Here is a 16,898-nt window from a genome sequence, read left to right on the forward strand (position 1 = left end):
TTGCATAAAGGGGAAATCTCATTTCTTAATTGTGTTCCATTTTTCTTCTCCATCAGGCATATTTGAAAAGCATAAATGCATGTAAAAAAAAATCTACAATTGTGATGTCATTATGATATTGTAATTAAAATTATTAATTTTATAATTAGTATAAATAATCTATATATATAAAATTGATTTTCTGTGTGTGTGTGTGTGTGTATGTTCTCTATACAAATCTACAATTTTAGATCGATCGTCGCCAAATTTTGCATATATACCAAATGTGACCCGACTTGAACGATAGGCTACTTTAAAATTTCGTCAGACCAGGGCAAATGCCCTAAACTGGCAAAAAACTGTCCGGCAACAATGGTTTTTGGGCCTCAACAATCACTTTCCGAACGTTTACTTTGGTTACCGTGGTTCCCTAGCAATGCGTTTCAGACGTGTATATGCCTTTACAACGGTTTGTCACTTCTTTAATCCTGTTAGTATATGTATGATAGTTTATGCCTTTATAATGGTTTGCCACATTTTCAATATACTCTCAGTAACGAGGCTTTTTGAATAGACGTCATAATCATCATCAGCATCGCTTTGAGAGTCAGGAAAAGGGTGATCCTCATAGAAATCAGTGCTAAAATTGTCGATTTTACTGTAGAAATGCGGAAATTAGTGGAATTTTCCGCCCCATCAATAATTTTAAAAATTGTATTGAATTCTCGATTTTTGAAATATTCAGTTCGCTTAGAGATATACGAAGCCCAGGAGATTAAATATGAAGTAATTAGCCAAACCTATACTTTTGAGTTGGATATTCGAGCAATATCATTGATTTCATTTATATCTTCTCATGTCTCCATATTGTCTCTTTTGATATTTATTTTCATAAATTCATGTGGGTTAGGATATTTTAAAATTAGTTACGAGCCCGTGAAAAGTTCATCGAAAAAATTCCACAGCTTTAACTAAGGATTTTTAGAAGCTGGAACAGACAGATGGATAACTTGAAGTTCAGGGGGGGGGGGGATCGAAATACCTAGCACCCCTTTAAAAAAAAAAATTATATTCATTTCTACGTTTCTGTGTAAATCTATATTTGTTTATTTCATGAATCGCGCACGTTGCCATATTGGTTAACTTGGACACGGTTTGTATGTCCCTCAAGAAAAAGAGAGGGAGATATCACGTGATCCAAAAAAGCCTCATTGAAGAAAACCCGGGCAGCGCCGGGTATTATAGCTAGTTTCATAATATAATTAATTTTTGTAAATTTTTATTAATTTATATCAATTTTTTGATTTAAAAAGAACCTGGAATTTTTTGAAAATTTGACTGGAAAACCTGGAAAAGTCAGGGAAATTTTTTTACGAAAATGAGTATGAACTTTGTGAACAGGAAAATTTGGAAAACATAGTACAATCTACAATATTTGGTGGTAGGTTGTTCCAGTCGATAATAGTTCTTGGGAAGAAGCTAAATTTGTGACAATCTGAAGAGGCAAAGATCGGCTGAAATTTTTGGGAATGGTTGAGTCTAACAGAGAAATGTGAGGATTTAATTAAAATGTTGGGAGTGTAAATATTAAAAAACCCATGGAGGATTTTATAAAGAAAAGTTAAACGAGAGATAAGTCAGTGAGAGGAGAGCGGTTGGATATTGAGTTGGCGCTTGAGTCCAATATGGAGACAGATGAAGACAAACAGTTAAAAATGAAGCGAGTAGACTTATTTTGGATAGATTCTAGTTTGTCTATGTTGGTTTGGGTATGGGGATCCCAGGCTTCACAGGTACAGGAGAGAGCAAGGAGAATATATGTCTGGTAGCACAAGTGGCGGACATGACGGGTGGAGAATTTCAGGTTATGGCGAAGGAAAAATAGTTTTTGGAGACATTTATTAAAGATATAATCAATGTGAAGGTTCCAGCAGAGATCGGAAGAGATTATAATGCCCAGGTATTTATAATGGGAAACCTCAGAGATCAGAGAGTTGTTTCTCGATTGAGGGAAATCTTGGGGAATTCTTTTACGAGTAACTTTCATCAAAACAGTTTTTGAGAAGTTGAGGGGTAATTCCCACGTTGAGCACCATTCGGAAATAATGTTAAGGTTGTGTTGGAAAGATTGGACACAATCATCAGCAAAATTCAGGATTCGGAGCAGTTTTGGAGCAGCAAATTCAGGATTTGGAGCAGTTTTGGAGCAGCAAATTCGGGATTTGGAGCAGCAAAATATGGGATTCGGAGCAGATATTTATAAATTGGAGCAGTGAAATTAACAAGAATATTTTCATTAACCCTCAACCCTTTTCAAAATAAAACTGCACTGTCTTTTGTTATCAAACATCTTTTCGTCCGCTTGATTTTTGTTTTTGGTGTTTTAGGCTTTTGACACCTTGTTTGAAAGAGCAGCTATCATAAAATTTTTTGCACCCATCTATTTAAGATGATTTTTGCTTACTGAGGGCACTATTTGCTGCCTGGAACAACAGCACTTCAAATGAGCTAAAAAAATTTTATAAGTTTTTAATTTTTTTATACTTGGAAAGAAATTGTTGCAAAATGGGAGAGAATTTCGGAAGAATCAACTCGATGTTTGGCGATTCAGCACTCATTATCTGGCGAGATTGGCGATCTGACACTCGTTATTTGGCGATTTAACGCTCGGTATTCGGCAACATTGGCGATTTAACGCTCGTTATTCGGCAACATTGGCGATTTAACGCTCGTTATTCGGCAACATTGGCGATTTAACGCTCGTTATTCGGCAACATTGGCGATATTCGGCAAAGTTACTAAACTAACATTCGTAATTCGGCGGACACACTTTTTACTCCCGGAATGAAAAATTTTTTCACGAAAAATCGGGATTTAGCACAATGACAATCGACTACAGTGATTTCTGCTGCTTCCAGTGACGACTTTTTTTTTAAACGGAAACACTCGAATTTGCACTTTAAAGCTGAAAGGCATTGCAAACAGTCTTCAGTTCCACGATCACAGACAATATCGGATTTTCGCGATGGAAAGCCCGATCAGGGGGCGATAGTTTAAGTATAGTGGAATAAAACACACTCTTCTCGTAAAGAAACGTTTCGTGGCTAGCACGAACAAAAATTTTTTGGCGTCCTCTCCGAAATTCCGGGCATACTGAAGCAATATTCGCTATTTGGCGCAGAAAAATGCGAAAATACGCTATTGGAGCAGGATGGCGCAAGATATTAGTTTTGGCGCAGTGCGGCGCAATTGGCGGAGAGTTCCCACCCCTGCATCAGCAAAGAGTCTGATACTACAGTTTATGGAGTCGGGTAGATCATTTATATAAATTAGAAATAGTAATGGTGAGAGGACCAAACCCTGGGGTGTGCCAGACTTGACATGAAGGAATGGGGAGTTCTGGCCCTTGTACAAGACAAACTAGCTATAGTTAATATGGAAGGCCTCCACCCATTTCAACAGTTGAACATTTAGACCAAGGTTTGAAAGGTTTAGAAGTTTATTATGGGGCACCCTATCAAATGCTTTGGAAAAATTTATGAAAATGATATCGGATTGAAGGTTTTTGTCAATGGTGTCTGTTAAGTCATGTATGAAAAAAGTGTGAATTGGATAGATACAGATAACAATGATCTAAATCCATGTTGGTTAGGAAAGAAAAAGTTAATCCAGTCGAGGTGAGTACGGATATTCTTGGCAATTATGTGTTCAAAGAGCTTGCAACAAGACGAGGTGATTGCGATAGGTCTAAAACTGAGAGGGTCGGACAGTGCTATTTTTTTTAAAATAAATTTTATTTTATTTTTGTAAACAAATGCGAAATTTCTGACCGGAATTTTTTTTTGCGAATAAATGCAAAATTTATGATTTTTAAATTGATTTTGCAAAATTTCGAATATTTTTTTTGTAAAATTTACGTATCCCCACTTATCAGATATGATGGAGATGAAAGCTATTTCATCTATATCAAAGAAAGGCAGACATTAATTTCCTGTCGTGATGTGGTATTTCAAGAGAAGCCCTTACACACTGAAAATACAGTGACACTTCCAATTGAAAGAAAAGATCAAGATGAAGAACTTTCAGATGGAAGGAAAGTTATACTCATGACAAACAATCATATAAAGATAACTGTAGCTCAGAAGATGAAAATGAAGACAAGGAGGCTGAAACAAACATCAGACAGCTAGGAAACAGAAACGAGTTGAAAAAGCCTGAAAGGTTTGAAGACTACATTATACTAGCAGATGTCTTCATGGCTGATGCAAATGAACCAGAAACTTACCAAGATGTGATCGATTTTACAGGCAGTACATTTTGGAAGAAATCCATGGACTTTGAAATGAATTCCTTAAGAGAAAATCATACATGGATTCTACAGCCATTACCTAAAGGATTGAAAGCTATATCTTGTAAGTGGGTGTATCGTATCAAGAAGAATCCAGATGGTAGTATTGACAAGTATAAAGCAAGACTTGCAATCAAAGGATTCAGTCAACATCATGGTATTGATTACAATCAAACCTTTAGTCTGGTAACCAAGTTAGGAATGACATGCTCAATAATCAGTATTGCAACAAGTGAAAAATTGCATATGACTCAATTTGATGTTTCTACAGTATTTTTATATGGTGATCTGGAAGTGACCGTCTATATGCAACAACCCGAGGGTTATAATGATGGGACAAAAACAATGTGAGCAGACTCAAGCGCAGTCTTTATGGTCTTAAGCAAGCTCTTCACTGCTGGATTAAGTGTTTTTGAGATTTTTTGTTGAAACTAGAATTCAAAGCAAGTGAAGCTAACCCTTGTTTGTACATCAGAGATCATATCAACAGAAAATTACTCGTAGCTTTATATGTCTATGATAGCCTAATTAAAGCAACTGATCAGCAAAAAAGTCGAAGATTTCATTCAACCAAAACATCAAAATTAGAAATTAGTCAGTGAACATATGCAAAGAAAGTGCTGAAGAAATTTGGTATGGAAAATTGTAGACCAGTTCATACACCTATTTTGAAAGAGCCATCAAAGGAAAATGGTTTCGAATCACAAGCAGATAAATAATTTCCTAACAGAGAAATAATTGGAGCTATCATGTATTTTATGGCAGGCACCAGACCCGACCTAGCATACCGTGTGGGAATTTCATCATGCAAGCTAGAGAATCCTTCAAAAGAAGATTGGGTGAAAACCAAACGTGTTCTGAGATACATTGCAAGGTCCATGAGTAAAGGCATTATCTACAGATATAACTACATTCCCGCAGTATTAGAATTCTATAGTGATGGACTTTGGAGGATGTGAAAAGACTAGTCTCTCAACTACAGGCAGGGACGCTGGAACATATATGCTCATGTTGCTAAAGCAACACCAATCATCATTCAAATATAGCTCATTCCCCCAAGTTCAGGCGATGGGAGATTTAGCAAAAACAGGACATTTTTCTTGAATGTGTAACGTATGGTCTTCATACATATCCAAGTGAACATTATGCTCATTACTCGAGCAATACCAAACATTTTTTACTTCTGGCATCCCTGACTACAGGAGTGTTGATCTTGTGGAGCTCTCATGGTTTAATCAATGAAAATCTATGTTAGCAACATCAACCACTGACGCAGAAATTATTACACCAAATGAATGTTGTAAAGAAACAATTTGGTTGCAAAGAATGTACAAAGCAGTTGTACAAGTTAAAGAAGTTTCAGTGCTCCAAATTGATAATAACGTAGCTATAAGACCCACATTAAATCTAGAACTTCATTGCCACACATTAGCATCAAACATTTTTTCATTCGTGAAAAAGTTATGGAAGGAGAGATTGCAGTACAAAAGGTCTCTACAGAGAATCAGTTGGCCGATATGATGAGGAAGCCATTGTTCAAGCAAAGATTAGTGACACTGTCTGCTAAAATAGGACTTGTATTGTAACAGAATTGTTTGTTTTATTAACAAAGGAAAGTGTTATAATATTATGTTAATAAACAAACAATTGATTTATTTATTTCTGTTTTTGGTATCTGGCAATACATTATCAGTTGAGTATTTAGTTTGTTTTGGCAAGAGTGCAAAAAAATGGCTGCTCAAGTTTGAGCAACAACAAATGTCTGCCATTTTAATTATTTAAATCTCTATTGAATATGTGTCTTAGTTCAATTGAATATTCTGGTTATAATTACTTACTCTCACGGAAGTATATATCAACAGATTCACAATAACAAGAGTACATAGAAAACGAAATGAATATGACAAAAACACCACAAATAGTATATGGAAAATTCACCTATATATATACATATAGGCACAACATTAATATACATATAGGCACAACATTAATATACATATAGGCACAACATTAATATACATATAGGCACAACATTAATATACATATAGGCACAACATTAATATACATAAAAACACAACAGAAATGCATAGAAAAGCAAATGTACAACAACACAAATAGTTTATTTATCAGGTATTGATAATAACGTATACTTTATTGTGCTTGTGCTGGACGTAAAGAGCACCCTCTCCAACATCCAACAGTAGCCAGCCAGCATCCAGGTTGATCATTTTCCCTGCTAACATGATCTAGGGGCCTTACCACTTTTTCACTGTACAGTAAAAAAGACCTGCCCATAAAACACTTTTCAACTGTTAACAGGGTAATACCTCAAAACACGAGACAATTAAACTTTTCCATGGTGATATTAGTGCTCGATAGGTTGAAATCATTCAGTACTGTATACTTGCATCTCAGATACGGTTTTATTGTTGCCCTGTGTTTTTAATTTGAACATAGTGATAATAGTTCAATGCATGCAGATAATTAAAAATAAATATTTCAATCTAATTAGTATACTTACAATTACAAGTGTGCTGGATTCATATTCCTTATCACCCTTTTCTCTACTTCCTAAAACTAACTGTACACCATACCAGAAAGCAAGAGCATAAGCATTGTAAATGCAGAACCAAACAAGAGAGGCTCCAATACTGGTCAGCAAACCACGCTTGATTCCTTTTTTCTCTGCTTTCTTCAAATACTTGTCATATCTAAGTGGTAAGAAAACCATGTTTTGTTAAGCTCATGATCAGTGCAAATAAGAAACCTCTTAAATATTTGCTGTGAAAAAGCTGAATTTTCATTTTTGGTGTTCGGGAGAAATAAATGAGTCAATGTGAAAATGCAAGATCCAACTCTCTGTTAATGAGTTCCTGAGGCTCAAAAATATTTTGTGCTACCTTGTGTGTGTCTCAATTTTAAGTACAATAACCCCTCATGTGTTGGGAGATAAAAAAAAAGTTATGACCACCAACTTTATTTAGGTTTAAATGTTATATAGTTTAATTTTGAACAGCGGCTCTAATACAAGAGGCAAAATAATCAAATGCATATCATATTATAGCAAGATGTTGTGTAATGATGGGGATACTAATAAACTCATACTAATGCACTCATCTCCTAGGCTCCAAAATCTGAGATGTCCCAGAGATCCCCATGCTGTGGCCAAGCCATTCCAAGCTCAGGCACAGCTTGGAGTTCATCATGTCAGCACTTCGATCTTGCAACAACATTGTAGGACCACCAATGATGCTTATGCATCAGAGAGGATGTCCTCCGAAAGAGTCGCAGATTGATCTACCCAGAAGTCATTGTTCTTGTGAAGAATGAACTATATATATATATATTTTTGAATATGTGTGAATTTTTTTTCTCATTTTATTGCCTTCCATTATTGAAATGTCTTCGTCAGACATATTGTTTATATGTAACATATTTTTATGATTGCATTATGCACCATGTTGTTTATGTTCGAACACTCTTCCTAGTTTCATACAGAGACAGTATAATGAAACCAGAGGGGAGTCTAGTGGTAAAGGCCGACGGGTATTAGAAATTATAGGTGGCACCTGAGATCCGCTCTTGCGACAGAAGTGTTCGAGAGTTGTTCGAGCTTTGAAGTTGTTGTCGTCATGGAGTCCACGCTGTGCTGTTTGTATTGTAGGCACTGTTATCTCTGATGTAATTTGTGTTTTCCTTTAAAAAAATTATATTCCAAACAGTGTGGCTACAAAGTTACATTTCAACACTATATTATGCATTATCAACGTATAGTACAATATATTATCGTACCAATATAGATGATTGTAATTTTTTTCTCTCATTTTCTGTATTTCAGAACGTTATTGACCCAAGATTATGTTTCCATTTTAGAAGGTTTTGTATCTACAAATAGACTAAATATAAAATATGTCTTAAAGAGTTTTCCTATGATTGAAAAAGCATTAATTATTCACAAGACTAAAGTTGATCCATTTAAGACAGGTTTCAGTCTCATACAGTGTCCATCTTAGACGGGTTTCACTGTATTGCAGAATTTGTGATATCTATGTATATAAAATTGATTTTCCTGTATGTCCCTATATTAATATTAATATTTTGTACATATGTCTATAATATTTTTCTACATACAATTTTAAACCAACTGACACCAAATTTTGCATATATACAAATCAGGACCCGACTTGAATGATAGGCTATTTAAAAAGTTTGCCAGAAAAAGTTTTGTTGGGCAAATGCCCAAAATGAACAAAAAACTGTCAGGCAATAATCATTCATAAGCCTCAACTCTTTTGAAATTTTTACTTTGGTTACAGTGGTTCTCAAACAATGTGTTTCAGACATTTTTATATCTGTACACAGGCTTTTCACTTATTCAAATACTCTCCTCCAGTATATTGAGAAAATCTGGGCAGTGCCAGGTAATTTTGCTAGTTACTTACATTGATGATTTTGTGGAGTATAGAAGAAAAAAAATCAACCCAGAAATAAATTTGTTTTCCTGATTTGGAAAAATTGATTAGAACCTGCATATTTGTTTCAGGAATGAGCTATATTAACGTGTTCACAAACCTTTCTATCTCTTTTTTCTCACCACCAAATGCTACAACTGTTCTGATAGATGACAAAACTTCTTCTGCTATGGATCCTGCAGTTGCATATGTAGAAAGTTCATCACCAGAAACTGCTGACTGGATCTTTTTTTGGAAAAAGAAAAAAAAAAATTAGATAGGGTGTCTCTAACTTTAGTATTCTTTAATGGCTAATTCCTTTATCATTAGCCTTAGAGGAAGCTTCCAATTGTGCAAAGAAATGTTCCAAATGTTGTTGGTCATCAATCCTAGAAAATTACTTTACGAAACTCAAAAGGACCCGATTTTTTAAAACATTTGCTATTTTCAATATTTGAAGAAAATCAATTCTGTGGTATTGAGTGTATCTCCTGTGGGTCTGTAATTCAGTGTGGCCATATGCAGAAATCATGAATTATCTGAAACAATTAACAAGTCTAGGTACTGTTATCAAGAAAAGATTGAAAATATTTCTTTTGTTCTGAACTGCCCATCCACATGAAACCAACCTCCAGGTAGTTGTGTGCATAAGCTTAATTATGTTGGTATAGTTGTGAAATTTTTTCAAGAGTTTCGAGAGCAAACAGAAGTTAAAAAATAGCATTGATATTTCTATAAGAGGAAGACAATGGCCAAAATTTCAAACTTCACTCAACATTTCAGCATCTGAATTATATTAAGGGGAACATTATTTAAATTTTAAAAAAATAACCGTATCTAATACCCTCCCACCTAACTAACAAATTCGAGAGCTGTTAACTTACTTGCATGAAAGAAAAATTAAATCCTTATGCTCCTAATTGAATCATTTGATAAAATGGCTTACAAATTGCAGTTGTACTAGTGAACTGCTAGTAAACTTCATAGAAAAAAATATTAACAAACAAAATACAGCTGTATATTTACAGACATAAATTTTGCGTTGAAAAACAACAATATGGGTTACAGCAGAAAACAAACAGAACTTCAGCAAGAATCAAACATGGATTTGAAGTCCCAAAAACAAATAAACACATTTTTTCAAAAATGCTTCTGGTTCACTGCTCCAAAAATAATGAATTCATTTCAGTCAAAAGATCATAATCATAGCAATAAATATGATGCTTTCATGTATGTAAAAAGCGTACAGAATTATGAGAAAATATATTTTAAGACTGTTTTCATAGAATATAATATAAATAATGACATGAACAGGAACATTCAGATAATTTTAGTTGTATCTAAAACAGATCAAACAGACATTTTTTCCTGATGTCATGGCACAAAAAGAAAAAAAAATGCATATGATCACAGATACATATAAACACACAGAAATACATGTATCTCTGTGAGAACATACCTATTTATATGTGTATGTATGTGTGTATATGAATAGCATTGTGAAACAAAAAGGTATATTTATTACTTAGACTCATTTTTTGTATAAGAAATATATCGTAGTTTAATAATTTCAGATCTAATAATTAAAATTTTTACAGTGCATAACTTTTTGAATTATTCATATCTTATTGCATAACATTTACCAACATAATGTACTTGGGAGAAATGGCGGCAAAATATAAAAATTTAATCCACAGGGCTGCCTGGAAGGACATTGGGGCATCGTGTCCCTTGGAGCCCAATATGATTATTATGTGTTCATGTCTTGTCTTTCCTATGCAGTTCATGTTTTGCCTTTGAAATGTATTTTGTGTTTTTGCAAATAAAAAAAAATTACCTTAGCAATGATGGCCATTGCCACAGAAAGGACTGGCATGATGCATAAAACCACCAGGGTCAATTTCCATCCATAATACAAAGCACATATTATGGATAAAACAGTCTGAGATAAGAAAGCTACACAAATTCCCACTTTCTCACCAATACCATCTTGTATACGACTTAGATCTCTGAAAAAACAAAATATTTGTAATCAAAACACAAGTTTTACATGCATTTTCAATACTGTACAGAAAACAACACAATATCCTCAGTTTAAATGAATATACCAGGCACAATAGGCTCACAGAGTTCTTATGTAATTTGTAGAGAAGTCTGTCTAATTACAAATATATATATATTCAGCAAGTCAATACTACAACTAGATGATTCTATTCTAGATATTCAAGAAAAACATATTCAAACAGGGATTGACAAAACAGAAAATTTTTTTTGTGCCAGCAAAATTTCATAGGTGCCAGGCATTTTTTTATCGACAAAATTTTTTTTATCGACAGTTTTTTAATCGCCATGGCGACCTGGTGCCTGGGATTTGTACAATCCTGCTTTAAACATTAAATTAAGTGTATATTTAGCCATGGCCCCCACATGGGGGGGGGGGGGCTGACAGGGCTCCAGCCCTGGGGCCTGGGAGTCAGGGGGGCCCGTGGAAAGGTCTTTCCGATTTTTTTCTTTCAGATATGTTCCATAGGAAAATAGACAAGACTCTTTTATATCAGTCATATCAATTTGTAGTCGTATGGACGGATATCTTGAACTATGTACCTTCTATTCTCATTGAAATTTTTTTTAACTATACACATGTACAAGTAAATGAAAAAAAAAAAAAAAACGGAAACGAAGATAAGAACATTGTACAAGGGCCCCCCCCCCCCCACTCTCGGATGGCACAAGGTTTCTAGAATATATAGTCGTTCTCCTAGGAAGGAAAAAAAGGCATTGTGATAATCAAGGACACCAGCATTTTGTGTGTGTCCTCAGGGCGACAGCGCGACCCCTACTGTTTCAGTTTGTAGAAGGCCATAATCTCTGGATAGAATGAAAATTGGCGTAAACACACGTCGTATTCCACAGTGAAATTGCCTTTGGGTGCCGATAAAGCACATGAACCTCCCCTCCAACATCCTGGAGCATGGGCCCCCTAGGCTGCGCTCTTCAGCGGACCCCCCTCTATAGTGAACTAATAGTGTGAAAAAAAACCAAAATGACAAGAATGGTCCAGGCCCCGGGCCTGAAGCTCCGCCAGCCCCACTCTCGTTATGAAACTGAGAAAGCTTTTTGTACAAAATACAGTGGATCCCACATATAATGTTTTCCTCCTTAATGCGACTCTTTGGTGCCAACTCTGATTGATACTCATCGAGATTTCTCGTTTAAAGCATTTTTCCCGCAAAAAGTATTGTACGAAATTGCTGTAATGACGTGTGTACTGAATCACGTGATTTCGCTCACGGCCCCTCTAATAATCCCCTCCCACTCCGAACAAATCAAGGGGGTTTTTTCTTGCTTCTGGAAAAAAAAGGCTACATTTTTCGCATCAGCCTTTTTTATTCGCTGTACTGTCTTGAGGACACATCTCCCCAAGGTTTCTAGAATATCTAGAATCATCTCCCCTCAAAACTTCTATTCACATACGACATTTTGTTGGATCGATTGAACAGAAAATTTTTACGGCTTGCGTCTGCAAAAATACAGTTGTTCAAAATCTTTTAGTAAAATAGTTGAACGAGTTGGCACGTGGATGAATCCTACGGTACTAGCCCAAAAGAACGGTAAGCAAAGATAAAAAAGTAAATTTTTGTTAAATTTTTATTTTGAGATCAAGAGTTAACTATAATAAATCTATGTCCGAAGAGTCTGGCCCTGCCTCGAGGCCAGTTGCATGTTTGTTTAATTGTGTTTCATAAAGTTTAAAAACGCTTACTTTTAATAGGGCATATCTACAAATTACAGAGTAACCTCGTTCATACGTCACTCAGTTATACGACTTTCATGTTTATACGACGTTTAACTTTGCTAGCAATTGGTAATACATTTTAAACAGCAATACAACAAATACATTTTAATGTTAAAATATTTCATTAATTTATTTAATGTAAAATCTCAATTATTCGACGTTTTCACTGACTCAAACTCGGAAATTTTTGAAAAAAGAAAAACATAATTTATATCCACATCAAATGCGCACAAAATTTTTGTATGCAGTGAAAAAGCGTTGCTGCAACAGTTCTTGCATATTGTCACAGCAAAAGACATAAATTTTAGGGTGATTGCTGACGTATACGAAAATTGCCAACGAGATGGCTGATGACCATTTAGAGTGGACAGTTAGGTGATTTGTTTATTGCCTCTTTCTGAGAATACGCAGATGTGGAGAGTCCCGAAGAAATGAATTTCAATTGTTTTGACGGCCATACGTCCTTTCAGAATTTTTTCTCTCCCTATGTTTTCAACGTTATCCTGAGAGGGTGAGAAAGTCTACTGTAAGCATTATGTAGGATACAGGTCTGCCAAAAATAGACAGACTGCCGTTTGCTGACAGGGCCGTCTTAAGAACATCATGGACCCCCGGGCCAATTGATTTTTCTGAGGCCCAACCTGGAGAATTCTCAAAAATTTCAATTAGTTCCCAGACCGTGCTCGGGTGGGGCCATGCGTTCAGACGGCACTGCTTGCTGACTGCGTCAAATTCACCATTCGTAATGTGGCTCTCTCTAAAAAAAACTGGAAATTTTGGAAGAATTTTTAATTGATAACAAAAGTTCATCTTGCAAACCAGTTGAATATCTTCATTTCAACTTTTTGAAACGATTATAAAGCAGAGAAACAAAACCAAAGAACAAGCTCCTGATTGAAAATCCTCTACTGCCAAAAAAAAAAAGTCCAAGATGGGGAAATTTTTGCAAGTCGAGAAGATTTTGTTGCAATTTTGTACCCAATGTCGTGCCCCAAAGGTAATGTGTGTTGTGCTAAATTTTATATCTTTAAATGATTTGAAATGTGATTTAATTTCCTCTCAAGTATGAAATTATATTTTTTAAACCGAATTGGAATGCAAGTAAACACATAAAATTTTATAACATTTTATATGTATGGGGGGCGGGGGGCGGGAGAGATAATTTTTTAAAAAGCATGTTATTAACTTCGACTTATACATAAAACGTTTTGACTCAGCCTCTTGAACGTCGTATAAACGACTGTAACAGAACTGTCAAGTTGCTCAGTTGAATAGATGAAGTGAACACAAATATTTGAATTATTTCAGTTCAATTTTTCAGGCCGGTGCTTCAACCAAGGCCAATGAAAATAGTTTTCAGTATTATTACTTTAACTCTTTAATTCACTAAATTTATTTATTCTTTTTGCACGTCTGTGGTGAATCGCCTGGCATAACGGAATCGCTTCGTTTTATCAAAAAAACCATTTCATGGAATAACTTTACATCAGGGTGTCAAAACTTTTCTCACCTGAGGCGCCCTTTTCCCCCATTCAATGCTTATCCTTGAGCTCCACCAGCTCCCCAGAACTATTTAACAAAGAATATTTCCGAAAACCTCACACCCTGACAAAGGTTGGAGGCACACAGTTTGAGAACCCATGCGTTATAGGAATAATCATTGATGTTCTAAATGAAAGTAAAGTCAAGCGTTTGGATAGAAATTTTGTTTGGTGTAAATCACACTTCAAACTGTGGTTCGTCATGTAGAGACTCTATAGTAGTTTCATTTGGTGTAGTACAGTATGAGTATACTTGCTTGCTTGGTGAACAACGAAACTATAGAGATGAGGTGGATATCTTATCTGAGAGGAACTAAGGATAAATTTGATACTGTGCATGTATATCTATATATATAAAATTGATTTTCTGTCTGTGTGTATGTTCTCTATACAAATCCACAATTTTAGATAGATCATCGCCAAAGTTTGGATATATACCAAACAGCGCCCGAATTGAACAATAGGCTACTTTAAAACTTCGTCAGAGAAGGGCAGGTGTCCGAAATGGACGAAAAACCATTGGGCAAGAATGGTTTCTGGGCCTCAACAATCACTTTTGGAATGTTTACTTTGGTTACCGTGGTTCCCTAGTAATGCGTTTTACACGTGCATATGCCTTTACAATGTGGTTTGTCACTTCTTTTAATCCTGCCAGTGTTATATATTTATTCCTTTGTAATGGTTTGTCACTTTTCCAATCCTCGCAATGAATAAAGAAAACACAGGCAGCACCGGGTATTATAGCTAGTATTATGCATGATAAAACTGCAGTAAAATCTCGATATAACGATATTCTGTGAATAAAGAAATATACCATAATAGATGTATTATCGTTAATTGAGAGATGATTGGTTTAGATTGAACACTAGCCATCAGGGCCGCAACTAAATGCTTGATCAGCTGAGGTAAGAACATTTTAATATCCCTTCCCCCCCCCCCCCTGTAATTTTGAAGAGGCTATAAAAGGTGAATTTTGCGCACCCTTCTGGTCCTAGGCAAGAGACCTGCTTGTCCCCTCCCCCAGTTGCGGCCCTGCCGACCATGGATCACAAAAAGGGAATTTAGGGTTCTAACCCCCCCCCCCCCAAGAGCCGAGATTATAGGGTTATTTTGCAGGAAAGAATGTAACCCCACCCCCTCGTGAAAATTCTGCGTACCCCTATGGCAATCACAAGCTTTTATGGGAAAACCATATATCGCCTAACCAATTTTTTCTCTTAACTGGCCCATAGAGAAGCTCTATTGTATTGCGTAAAATTATATACAAATCACATAATCATATCTCGAAACGTAATAATATTTATTACACACACACACAATTATATTTTATTATTTAGTTTAAATATACAGTGAAAACTCGATATAACAATATTCTATGGACCAAAAAAGATATTGTGGTAGAGGGATTAAAGAGGTAATATTATCCTCACGTGTGATCAAATTTATGCTATTGTTGTAATTTTTTCTATATCAGCGTTGTTAATATCATCAGAAAATGTGCTTTTATGTATTCATTCGTTACAGTATTGATTATTCGTTGTAATTGATTAGTTTATTTATAAAATTCATTTAGATGTGTATTGACCATGGCCCCCCACATGCTAGTGCCGGGCCCCCAGGCCAGGATTTTTCGCGGGCCCCCCTACCTCCCCCCCCCCTCCAAAAAATTTTGTGCACCTCCCTTGAGAAAAGATTATGGTGCATTTTTTCAGTAAAAAGAAAAAAGAAACCCCTTTCGGGAAGAAAAAAATGTTGAATGCCCTTTCTCCCCCCCCCCATGAGAAATCCTGCATACGATACGGCATTTGTATATGCAGCAAAACATCGCTGCAACGATAATCGATAATAAATACATCTATAATGATATTTTTTTCAAATCTTGTTTGGAATTGCCTGGCTTAATGTTAAACTCTCAGTACAACGACATCATCTACTATGATAAACGCCTCTATAACCCGATATTCTTAGGAGAATTTTGAAATCACTACCACAGTATTTTGCACTAAATGATCACCGAAAGCTAACGTTATTTGTATTGCTGCACTATGTGTACGACACACAAAAGCACTATGCGGTAAGCTTCTGTACAGGGACAATACACATCTAAGTGAATTTTATAAATTAATCAATTACAATTTTTTGTAATGAATGAATACATAAAAGCGTATTTTCCGATAATATTAACAATGCCCATATAGAAAAAATGACAATACCATAAATTTGATCACACGTGAGGATAATGTTACCTCTTTAATCTCTCTACCACAATTTTTTTTTTTTTGGTCCGTAGAATATTGTTATATCGAGGTTTCACTGTCTATTTAAACTAAATAATAAAATATAATTGTGTGTGTGTGATAAATATTATCACATTTCGAGATATGATTATGTGATTTGTATATAATTTTACGCAATAAAATAGAGCTCCCCTATGGGCCAGTTAAAAGAACGAATTGGTTAGGCGATATGGTTTTCTCATAGAAACTTGTGATTGCCATAGGCGTATTGCCATTTTAACGAGGGTGGGGGGTTACGTTCTTTTTTCCTGCAATAATTTTATAATAATTTTACCTATAATCTCGGCTCTGGGAGGGGGGGGGGGTTAGAACCGTAAACCCCCTTTGCATACGCCAATGGTGATCGTAATCCATGGTCGGCAGGGCTGCAAATGTGGGGGGGGGGGACAAGCCGGTATCTTGCCCAGGACCAGAAGAGTGCGCAAAATTCATCTTTTATAGCCTCTTTTTCAAAATTACAGGGGAAGGGGGGGGGGGAATGTCAAA

At 35.6% G+C, this 16,898-nt stretch overlaps 1 protein-coding gene across 3 annotated transcripts in view; it reads right to left on the reverse strand.

Annotated features, from left to right (window-relative positions):
* Window positions 1-16,898, reverse strand: part of LOC149088330 (ATP-dependent translocase ABCB1-like) — a 532,351-nt gene that overhangs the window by 232,089 nt on the left and 283,364 nt on the right. For all 3 annotated transcript variants that reach the window (XM_089247148.1, XM_089247163.1, XM_089247155.1), the window contains exons 7-9: window positions 10,616-10,787; window positions 8,900-9,024; window positions 6,849-7,038 (exon numbers count right to left, since the gene is read on the reverse strand). In XM_089247148.1, the coding sequence (XP_089103274.1) occupies window positions 6,849-7,038; window positions 8,900-9,024; window positions 10,616-10,787 (487 nt within the window). The remainder of the gene's footprint in view (window positions 1-6,848; window positions 7,039-8,899; window positions 9,025-10,615; window positions 10,788-16,898) is intronic.

This window comes from Pholcus phalangioides, unplaced genomic scaffold (genome assembly GCF_987345545.1).
Source record: "Pholcus phalangioides strain wild (caught in Gottingen) unplaced genomic scaffold, Ppha-v1.0 ptg000003l_1, whole genome shotgun sequence".
Taxonomy (NCBI): Eukaryota; Metazoa; Arthropoda; class Arachnida; order Araneae; family Pholcidae; genus Pholcus; species Pholcus phalangioides.